Source organism: Zalophus californianus, chromosome 1 (assembly GCF_009762305.2).
Source record: "Zalophus californianus isolate mZalCal1 chromosome 1, mZalCal1.pri.v2, whole genome shotgun sequence".
NCBI lineage: Eukaryota > Metazoa > Chordata > Mammalia > Carnivora > Otariidae > Zalophus > Zalophus californianus.
In genome coordinates, this window is record NC_045595.1 from 189764553 (window position 1) to 189776196 (window position 11644).

The 11644-nt window shown below is 36.2% G+C and overlaps 1 protein-coding gene across 1 annotated transcript; it reads left to right on the forward strand.

Annotated features, from left to right (window-relative positions):
• The first annotated feature begins 10351 nt into the window (after nucleotides 1-10351).
• Nucleotides 10352-11340, forward strand: LOC113917958 (lysophospholipase D GDPD1-like). The gene has a single exon (XM_035722528.1). The coding sequence runs from the start codon at nucleotides 10367-10369 to the stop codon at nucleotides 11309-11311; it is 945 nt and encodes a 314-aa protein (XP_035578421.1). The 5' UTR covers nucleotides 10352-10366; the 3' UTR covers nucleotides 11312-11340.
• The last annotated feature ends 304 nt before the right edge of the window (nucleotides 11341-11644 follow it).

The window sequence follows — 11644 nt, forward strand, 5'->3', positions numbered from 1 at the left end:
CTGGGCAAAATTGCCTTCTTACTCCAATCTCCCCTAAACCCTTAACAGGCCCAGAACTGAGAAATGAAGAGTGAATGATGAGGGTGGACGTGGACACTTAAATGGCAGTTGAAAGGCAGCCATGGTGACACCAAGGAGTAGCTGATTCTATCAACCATTTGTTCCCACTATCCACCTCAAATAAAGCTACTTCAACTATTATCTAGTTATTATCTAGATATTACAACTATTATCTGTTATTATTAGTATTACAGATACTACTAATAATAATCTTTTATATGGACAATTGATATTTTCTTACTAAATTTTTAGCAAAAACCTCTCTGGAAAAATCTCAATTTTTTTATCCCTAATTTGAAATATAAATAATAATTTAAGAAAATACAGCTTTAAGACGAGCCCCTCAGATACCTTTTCTTCCTGACAGATCACACCTGATTACTGTTCCCATATAGAAGTACCAGAGCCAAAAAGTAGGGCAATGATCTCAGTGAGACATGATGGTGGACTGAAATAGAGCAATTTGATAAGAATGGAGGTTTTTTTTCTTTAAATTTTTTTATTGTTATGTTAATCACCATACATTACATCATTAGTTTTTGATGTAGTGTTCCATGATTCATTGTTTGTGCATAACACCCAGTGCTCCACACAGAACGTGCCCTCTTTAATACCCATCACCAGGTTAACACATCCCCCACCCCCCTCCCCTCTAGAACCCTCAGTTTGTTTCTCAGAGTCCATCGTCTCTCATGGTTCGAATGGAGTTAAGTTAAAGATTTGAAAGATATTTAGGAAATAAAACTGCTAGAACTTAGTGACTGATTAGATGTGAGGGATGACAAATAATCTAACACACATTTTTAGACATTGGTTTTATACTCCCTTCCAATCTATTTCTAACAATAGTTGCTAGGGAATAGCTTGGTGTAGGTGATAGGCAGTTTTAATTAGGATGAAACAGCTTGATGAAGAAAACTTAGGTGATCCAGGGAAGAAGAGAACCTGGGAAAGAACAGAAATGACAACCATTTGATTCTGTATAGAAGATTAAAGACAGAAAAGACACTTGCACTCTGATTCAATCTTAATAAGAGAAGTACAATCAACTAATGTCTAAATGGAATAAACACTGCTTCTCTTGGACTAAACCCTCATTATGCTGAATTTCACTAATTTTTCATGTAGCCCACTGGTTATCAATGAGGGGTGAATCCCCCCAAGAGCATTTGGTAATGTCTGGAAATATTTTTGGCTGTTATAAACTGGAGGGATGCCCCTGGATCTCATACCCAGAAGCCAGGGATGTTGCAAAACATCCTATAATGCACAGAACAGCCTTCTACAATAAAGAATTATCCAGAACAAAGTATCAACAGTGTCAAGGTTGAGAAACTCTGAAACCCACTAACATCAGAAATACTAAATTTTATACAGAGGCACTGTGTTATGTTGTGGGAGTCACTAAGAAAAGTAAGTCACAGGCCCTGTCCATGAAGAAGACTAAATCCATTACCTTTCAATATAAGAACAGCTATTAAAATAGCAGCCTAATAATTACAGATGTGCCATAAATCAATATGTCTGTGATTGCTAAATAAATGATACCAATGATAAATGCTGTGTAAGCAGTTTACAGATTTTTATAGATTGGAGAGCAAAAGTTGGCCTAGGAAAAACGTAGATATTTTGTGGACAAGGCAAGATCCAAGGTGTTTTCAGTAGAGGTAGGTTAGAACTTATCTCCTCACAGAACCATAAGTTATGTGACAGATGGAACAGCATACACCAAGGCTTTATTTTGGGAAAATACAAAAGTTTTCCAGAGAACATAGGGTATACTCCATTGTTTAACTAGAAAAACTAACAAGGCTGGTAAGCAGTTTAAGGCCAGGTTGTGGATAGTCTCAATTGATCCTTGAACAACATGGGTCTAAACTGCATAGGTCCACTTATAAATGGATTTTTTTATATTACAGTACTATAAATGTATTTTCTTTTCCTTATGACTTTCTTAAGATTTATTTATTTTAGAGAGAGACAGCGTGGGAAGGGGGACTGGCAGAGGGAGATGGAGATGGGGGAGAGAGAGAGAGAAAGAGAGAGAGAAGCAGAACCACTAAGCATGGGGCCCCACACGGGGCTCAATCTCACAACCTTGAGATCACGACCTGAGCTGAAATCAAGAGTCAGGAGCTTAACTGAGCCACCAGGCACTCCCTCCTTATGATTTTCTTAACATTTCCTGTTCTTTAGCTTATTTTATTGTAAGAATACAGTATATAATACATATAATATACAAAATATGTGTTTTATCAGTAAGCCTTCTAGTCAACAGTAGCTAAGTTTTGGGAGAGTCAAAAATTATATGTGGCTTTTCAACTGCATGGGGATCAGCGCTCCCAACACCCATGTTGTTCAAGGGTCAACTAATTTTGTTTAATTGGAGGTGGAATTTGAAGCAGTGAACTAACAGGATGAAATCTGTATTTTAGGAAACACACTGAGTGACAGTATATATAGAATTGACTACCAGAGGCACTGTGGGCTGAGAGAACTCAGGAAGGATAAAAATGTCTGAGATACAGCATAATAAATTCTGCACCAAAATGGTAGCTCTGAGAAAGAAGACAGATAAGGAAGGCAACTTAAGAAGCAAATATGGACAGGACTCTCCAGCTGTTTTAAGGGCAAAGAAGAGTAGGTCATCGAAAGCAATTTGTTTTGTTCAAATGAGAATTAAAAACTGACCTAAGCCAATTTGGTCTTTCATCCACTGTGATATTTTTTTTGTAAATAATGGTAAATTCTGGTAATTAGAAGTAGGGGATGGCTATATATGATGATGATGATGATGATGATGATGATGATGACTTTTTAACTATTTCCCAGGCATCACAGAGAATTCTCTTGGCCTTGCCTGGCTCTTATTCCAGTCCCTGAGCAGTGATAGTCCTGCATAAGCTCTGTTTAGCTTCCCGTAGGTGCCTCCTGAGAGCACCCTGTCTCAGGTTTGCACTGTATGTTTCCTCCCTCCTTATCCAAGGGCTTTGCTTGGTGGGATCTACTGAAATCTGCTTGTTGCCCATATCCATACAATGTGGAAGTATATGGGGGTTAACACTCAATCAGGGCACACATTAACCAATCCAGTAGATACATATAGATGCTCTCTATTCCCTCCCCTGCCTACAGAAAATCCTAAGGCACGGTCGATACTGCTTCCCAGGTGGTCCTGTAGGATCAAGAAACCGATCACCTATAGCAGTGGTGAATTGATGAGATATCCTTGCACTACTCTTTCTTCTTTCTGCTTCCTTTCTCTGTCATTCTCACCTGTATCTCTGGTGTCACACCCCAATTAAGTGCTTCCTCTTAACCCTTTGTTTCAGGCCCTCTTTATGAAGAACTCAGATAAAAGCCATGATGATGATGATGATGATGATGATAAAGACAATAATAACTAATATTGTTGATACTTGCTAAGTGTCTATCAATATTACAAGCACTTTCATCCTATTATAATCCTATAAGGTGGGTATTATTATTATTCCCATTTTTACACATGAAGAAACTAAGGCAAAGAAAGGTTCCTGCATTTCCTCTTCAGTAAGTTCTGGTGACAGTGACTTGTTAATGAGGCTACAGATGCTTATTCATTAACATTTTCCCTCTCCAAATAAAACAAGAGAAAAACAGGGGAAAAATAGGTGGCAACATTAGGTAGATATTTCTAGCCTGTTTTGGTAACAGATGTAACACTGATTCAGTGAATACATTACAAAGTAGACTTTGAAATTACCTATTATTCATTAGCATCCAATTAATTCTAGTAGTAGAATTATTTATGACTATCCATATTTTTTGAGAAGTAATCATCAATACCAGATTGATTTCTAAAATTTTAGAAATAATGGCAATTCTGGGGACAAGAACAACAAGCACCTTGCTGGGTAACAAAGTCACATCTTCAGGGTATACATTAGCTGCTTCTGACAGTCTTCAGCATTTTACAGTTATGTGGATGATACATCCCCAAATCATATCATGGGGAATAAAAAAGTGAATAAACATGCATTAAACATTGTTGACATTTCTTCCTCTGGTACTTAACTTTGTGCTTGTGCCACAGACAGTACACGCTGGCAGAAATACACTTCAAGTCACTTTTCTAGAATTGGTGCTTTTTACTGATTTCACAAACTCTGGGCACCAAAATCCAGGTTCTAGTAACAGGTAAGGTCCTCCTAGATATTTATAATGTAACAAGAGTAAGGGGCATCCTTTAAGACAGGCTTAATCAAGATAAAATAATTTGTTATGACTCATTGGACATTTGGAATAAAATACTGGATACTGGATATCTTGGACAAAAATGAGATCATTTATGAACTAGTAAATATAAAAATTATTGTAAATACAGTAGATTTAACATACACTATAAGCCTGTTGCTGATTTTTTACCCAGGTTCCATTCAGGGAACAGTGAAAAACTTAGCAAGAACAGTTAAGTATGATGCTTCTATCCTGCTCTTGTTCAGATCTGTTTTCTTCATCTAATACTCTTCTTTGCTCTGCCATACTGCCTGCCATTTCCATTGTAATGATCACTTTCTGGTATCAGAGCTGCTAATTCAAATGAGTAACATTTTGAGTTTCTCTAATTATAAATGCTTAGAGTTTACATTTAAGTCTATAGTTATCATCAACTGACTAATGTTAAACTTCTAAGATCTCCTATCCCTGAAATGTGTTCATGCAATTACAAAGAAATGACACCTTTCCCTTGCACACTTGCTCATCTGTACCACGTCTTTGTACCTCTGAGGGGCACTATCTTTCTGATTACCTACATTTGCAAGTTGCATACTCTACACCATGGTTCAGACTGCATTTTGGAATGAAGCAGATAAAACTGAGTTTGGAAGTACAGTTGGAAATAATGGAATTTGAAGATAACTGGGAATAGCTGGTCATCTTGAATATGGGAGCATTTTAAATACTGATGACAGAAAACAATAGAAACAAAAATTAAAAATAAACATCAAACTGAAAAGGCATTTACAATATTATAAAAGACAAGAGGAAAGTAAAGATCTGTTGCAAACTAATAAGAGAATAACATTACAGTAGAAAAGTTAAAGGACACTAAAAGGAAATTCACAGAAGAAATAGAAATAATCAATGTACTTTTTTAAAACCTATAATCAAATGAATAATAATTAAAGCAACAATGAGATGTCAAACCTATAAAACTGTCCAATGCTTGAAATAATTACCATTATTAGTAAGGCTATTAAGAAATGGAGACTCACATTCTACTGTTGGCAGTACACACTGCGACATGCTTTTTCAGAAGCATTTTTCCATTACAAATATTTTGAAAGCCCATCTTGTGACTTGGAAATTCAATTTTTTAAACATTTTCTAGGGAAATAATTACTTAATTACATGACAATTTAGCTGCATTGGTATCCGTTACAATCTACTTATGATTGCAAAAACAATGGATCAACCTAAATAATGGTACTTTTATGCAAGAAAATATTATACAGCCACTAAAATAAATATATATATTTTAATTGCTACAAAAAAATCTGATACCATAAAATTTTTAAATGTAGTCTATAAAGCAATATTAATTATAATACAATCTTATTTTAGAATAAATGATATATGAATATTTTTAAATATTAAAGTGTATGCGACAAAATACCAAAATGTTAATGAAACTTATACCTAGATAATGAGATTTTGATTGGACTTTCTCTTTGTTTAATCTGCATTTTTAAATTTTCTACTGTAATCCTGCACGCATGAAATATATTAACACAAAAATTTATCTGAAGTATTGAAAGAAGTTCCTGTAGAAGAAAAATATTCTGTAAGCCCAATTATTTGGAGAAGTAAATATTAATTCTTTTGACTAACTCCTACTGTAACTACTATAGCTTACAAATTCTAATAGCCTCTTACTGCTTTTAAAACGCATATGTGATTTCAATAGAAGCAGACACTTTCTAACATAAATACTATACTTGGAAGGCTTCCAGCTTAAAAGAGCATCCAGTTAACAGACCTTAATGCAACATTTCTAAATTTCCCACATAAATATCTGCAAGTACCCTGAAAAATGCAAAAACATAATGCTACAAAAATCTGGTCTGAGAAAATTTACTTACTTAGGGAGATAAACTGAAAAATGAAATAGTAGCCCTCCGTGCCATATCTGCCTGAAAATATGTCTTTAGTTCCACCAAAGTTCAACCAAGTATCAGGAAAGCAGCACAGGGTAATGGCTGACTAAGTACTTGCAGTGCTTGTAAGGTTAGACCAAGTGCATTTGAAGTGGACATCCTGGGTTATGGCAACAGTTATACTATTTTTTAGAGAAGGATGGAAAGGAGAGAAAAGAAAATTCATAAGAGCTTGAATGTTTTCTACAAGCAGAAACAAAGGGCAATTGTTGTCTTGCTAATCAAAAGTTAAAAACCAAATATACATCTTTAAGGATTAAAGAAAAAAAGCACAGATATGAGTAGCCTTAGGAATTTAAAATTGAAGGAACAATGTAGATAATTATGAGGTGGCTTCCTTTTTGGCAGTTAATTTGGATACATTAATCATAATCAACTCTCTTTAATCAGAAATTGGGATTTCCTGAGGACTTTTCATTAATTGCGAACCAGAGCGGTAGGCAAATTATTCTTCACTATAGATCAGAGTACTCCTCTGTGGGTTATGTTCATATCCCACAGAATTAAGTTCAAATAGAATTTTTACTGAATTTTGCTATCATATTACCACACATTCCCCATTATTTTATTATTGCTAATAGGAAACATATGTATCCTTAAAATCGTATACCATGAAATAACTGAGCTAATGAATAAAAGTGAGTCTCAACAGGTACAGCTGGGAGCGTGTAGGTGAATGGTTTAAGGGCTGATGTTCTATTCAGCATGGAAGTAGTTACACCAGCTCCACATTCTCCTCTATTTTACACTGGCTTCTAATGACATTGAATCAAATTATATTTCTTTATAAGATTTAATGTTTAGCTTTTCTAATTTTACTTTTATAGCAAAATTGAAGTAGGGCTGTGTGCAGTCGTTTGGATAAAATTGAAAGTGCCAACAGCTACATTCTTTAAACTAAATAGCAGCCTTTTTTGTTTAACTCTAGTAAGGGGTCCAATAGTCTTATGTGAAAATTTTCTACCTCTTTTGTTGGAATTTGACCAAAAGCTTTGAAACTGCAAGTGAAATTGCTTATTATAAATGGAGAAGTCCCAGAAAGAAAAGTTTAATTATAATGCAATTACTTGAATTAGTGTGTTTGTGTTTGATCACATATATACATTTGGAGAAAATTACCAATCCTTTGGATATCTACATTTAGTCATTCATGTCTTTTCAGTTTAGGGGCAGTTTCACCAGGGTGGTGGTTTTCCGAATCACTCCTCACCTTCACTACGAACTTCTTGAATACTTGGTGTGAGGGGCAGCCTCCTTCAGGGAAAAGCACTACATGGAAGTCGGTGACCAAAAAAATCTCTTTCAGGTTCTGAAGCTGCTAAGCATACATCTTTGTGCAAGTCCTGTAAGCTCTCCAGGCCTCTTGTTTCTTCAGCCATAAGATTAACTAACAACAGTAATTATTAATTATGTTATTACTGTGATTATGAAAATAACAGTAGCTAACATTTATTGGGTGCCTCTCATAGGTCACAGAGCATGCTGTAAGATCTCATTTAGTTACCGCAAAGGCTCTACATCTGGTAAGAACTGTTTCCCCATTTTACTGATGAGGACACTCAAGTACAGAGAGGGTTAGAAATTTGCCCAAGTTCTCATAGCTAGTAAACAGCAGTGCCAGGAAATTAGGGTCTAAATTAGCAATAGAAGATGTTCAAAGGCCCCTTCAGTTCTAAAATTAAATCATTTGCCAAATTATAGCTCTGCATAAAGACTGGCTTAAAAAAAGCATATGAAAATTTTACCTATGAAACAAACACATTACCTATAGGTCTAAAAATTGTTCCCTGTTGGTATAACTTATAATGATATGCAATATAATTATTTATAAACATTTTTAAAGCTACCATTTGAAAGTTCTATAATTTTTATGTAAAATACCAGTGGTAATGTTACTTCTTGTTAATATGCAATTGACCATTTTCCTCTTTTATGTCATGTCTACCATTACCATCTGTGCCTCTTTTGACTGTGCATTTGAAATACTTGACTGAAATGTAATTTCGTCATTTGTAAAGGCAGAAACAATGAAACTGTATTCATATTAATTTTAGTAGAGCTTGTACTCTAAAATGTTTAGCCAGAATAACAAAGTTCATGTCAATCCTAGTTATTAGCAGTTTATAAATCTCTTAGAATTAGAATCCATTGCAAAGCCAATTTAAGGGTTTGAGTCTCTTGGTAAGTAGGGTTGTAAATAAACTTATAGTTACAATGCCTGTTTTTATAGTTTTCTTCTCACCATGTTGGAGCTCACCCCTATCCCTCTGCTCACACTGAATTTCAGCCTGCAATATTTTCTCCTCCTTGGTGAACTCTTACATTTCCCTTCTTTTATTCTTTAAGACTCAGCTTTGTATCACTTCCTTCTAGGACATCATCCTCATGCCCCACTAACACACACACACACACACACACACACATTCCCAGAGAAAATGGAGGCGGAGCTCTTCTATAGAGATCTCTATTGTGCAGGTACTGCATTGTAGTACAATTCTCGGTTTACATGTCTTTCTTCCCTACAAGATAGCCTATTATTTGTTTCAAGCAGCTTTTGTATATAGAAAAACCACAAAATCTCAAAGGCATACGACAATAACCATATTTCTCACAGATCTGTGGTCAGCTGGTAGTTGGCTGATGGAGACTTGCTCTACTGGCCAGTTCTGCTTCAAGCCGTGGATTGCTTAGGTCTCTATGTATTTACTTCTGAGGCCCAGTTTCTACTCATAATGATGGAAGAGAAATAAGTTAAGTCAAGCCCTAGACAAGCACATTTTGTGCTACTACTTTCTTCCTTTCACCAAAAGCAAGCCACGGACAGACTCAAATTCAGAGTCAGGGAAATATATTCCACCCCTATCACCTCTAGACAAGGCTTTGAATGCACACAATCAATTCAAGGGAGTGAAAAGTTGTGACTAATAAGTCAAATACCATGGAATAAAAACCATCTCTTACTCACCTTTACTTATACATACAGTGTCTGGAATTGTACTTAACCCACAATGAGTACTCAAGATATACCTGGTGAATGAATGTCTCTGATACTGCTAAACATGTCCCTGCATTCATCCATTTTATAAAGCATACTCCAAATCACATCAAACTGCCAAAGATTTGAAAGAGAGGATGAAGTGTTCACTTCAATTTACTGAGACATGAGACATTCAATAGGTCCCAAACAGAAATACAAAGATACATACTTTCATACAGTGAACTACCAGGTTATAATTTGGGCAAAGGAGTATACAGTAGTAACCTTAAAATGTAACTCATTCATTTGTGTTTGTGGTATATTGTTTCCCCAAATGGCTACAACTGCTCCTTTCCTATGTGGCCCTTTGTAAGGTGGCCGTGCCACTCCTCCCATCAAAGAGAGGAGTCTATTTCTACTTCCCTTGAATTTAGGATATCTTCATGATTTGTTTGACCAGTCTATTATGGTGCAAGTGACCCTGTGCAATTAGGAGCTTAAGTCTTAAAAGATCTTGCAACTCTTGCTTTTGTTCCTTCAGAATTCACCTTTCATGTAAAGAAATTCAGACGAAACAACTAAAGATGAGAGACCACACAAAAAGAGAATAGAGATGCCCTGCCAACATTCAGAACCAAGGTCCCAGATACACGTGTGAGGCCATCTTGGATTCTTTAGCCCAAGCTAAACCACCCCAGCCAACACCAGGTGAAATAGAAACAAACCATCCCCATTGGGCTCTGCCTGAATTTCTGACCCACAGAATCATAAATAATAAAATGTTTGTTGTTGTAAGCCACTAAGTTTTAGGGTGGTTTATAGCATAGCAATATATAACTAAAAGAGTGCTCAAAACTGATCTTGAAAGAACAGAGAGAACTGATGCTGTGTACTCCGAAACAGAACAACTGGAATCATTTTACAAAAAACTATTACAAAATTGCTTCATCCATAGTAAAGTACATTTTGTATTAACATATTTAAAAATAAGCACAGAAGTTTTCAGACAAAAAGAAAGCAGGAGCGGGCGAGCAGACCTCGAGCAGCTGCCGCAGCCACCACAGCCGTTGGCAACCGCAGCAGTGGAGTTCACAGGGCCCGGAAGTGGGAGATTTCCCATACGGTGGCTGAGATGTCGTCCACCGCGGCTTTTTACCTTCTCTCCACCCTGGGAGGGTACTTGGTGACCTCATTCTTGTTGCTCAAATACCCGACCTTGCTGCACCCGAGAAAGAAGCAGCGATTCCTCAGCAAACACACCTCCCACCATAGAGGTGCTGGAAAAAATTTGGAGAATACAATGGCAGCCTTTCAGCATGCAGTTACAATTGGAACTGATATGCTGGAATTGGACTGCCATATCACCAAAGATGAGCAAGTTGTAGTGTCCCATGATGAGAATTTAAAGAGATCAACTGGGGTCAATGTAAACATCTCTGATCTCAAGTACTGTGAACTCCCACCTTACCTTGGCAAACTGGATGTCACGTTTCAAAGAGCATGCCAATGTGAAGGAAAAGATAACCGAATTCCATTACTAAAGGAAGTTTTTGAGGCTTTTCCTAACACTCCCATTAACATCGATATCAAGGTCAACAACAATGTGCTGATAAAGAATGTTTCAGAGCTGGTAAAGCAGTACAGACGAGAACACATAATGGTGTGGGGTAATGCCAGTTATGAAATTGTAGAAAAGTGCTACAGAGAGAATTCAGATATTCCTATACTCTTCAGTCTACAACGTGTTCTGCTCATTCTTGGCCTTTTCTTCACTGGCCTCTTGCCCTTTGTGCCCATTCGAGAACAGTTTTTTGAAATCCCAATGCCTTCTATCATACTGAAGCTAAAAGAACCACATACTATGTCCAGAAGTCAAAAGTTTCTCATCTGGCTTTCTGATATCTTACTAATGAGAAAAGCCTTGTTTGACCACCTCACTGCCAGAGGCATTCAGGTCTATATTTGGGTACTGAATGAAGAACAAGAATACAAAGGAGCTTTTGATTTGGGAGCAACTGGGGTGATGACAGACTATCCAACAAAGCTTAAGGATTTTTTACATAATTTTTCAGCATAGAAAAGGAGGTACTCAGAAGCACTCAAAGATGAAAAGACCTAAAGAAAAACAAAACAAAACAAGTTTGCCATCATTTCCCTAAGCCATTTCCAGAATGGTAAATGTTTAATCATTTAAGTTTTTATTACCTCGTTTTTAAGCTTGTCTGAGAATGTAGAAACTATATATTGTATATTTATTTTAAAGAACATTGCATATTTTACATTTGTAAATTGTTTAGAAAGATAACTGGTTATGAGATGTAAGTAGATTATTGATCAAGAGTTCTGTATATGATGCAGTATTCTATTATAAGTAATTGTAAAATCAAAGACTATTGGATAAATTTGATAT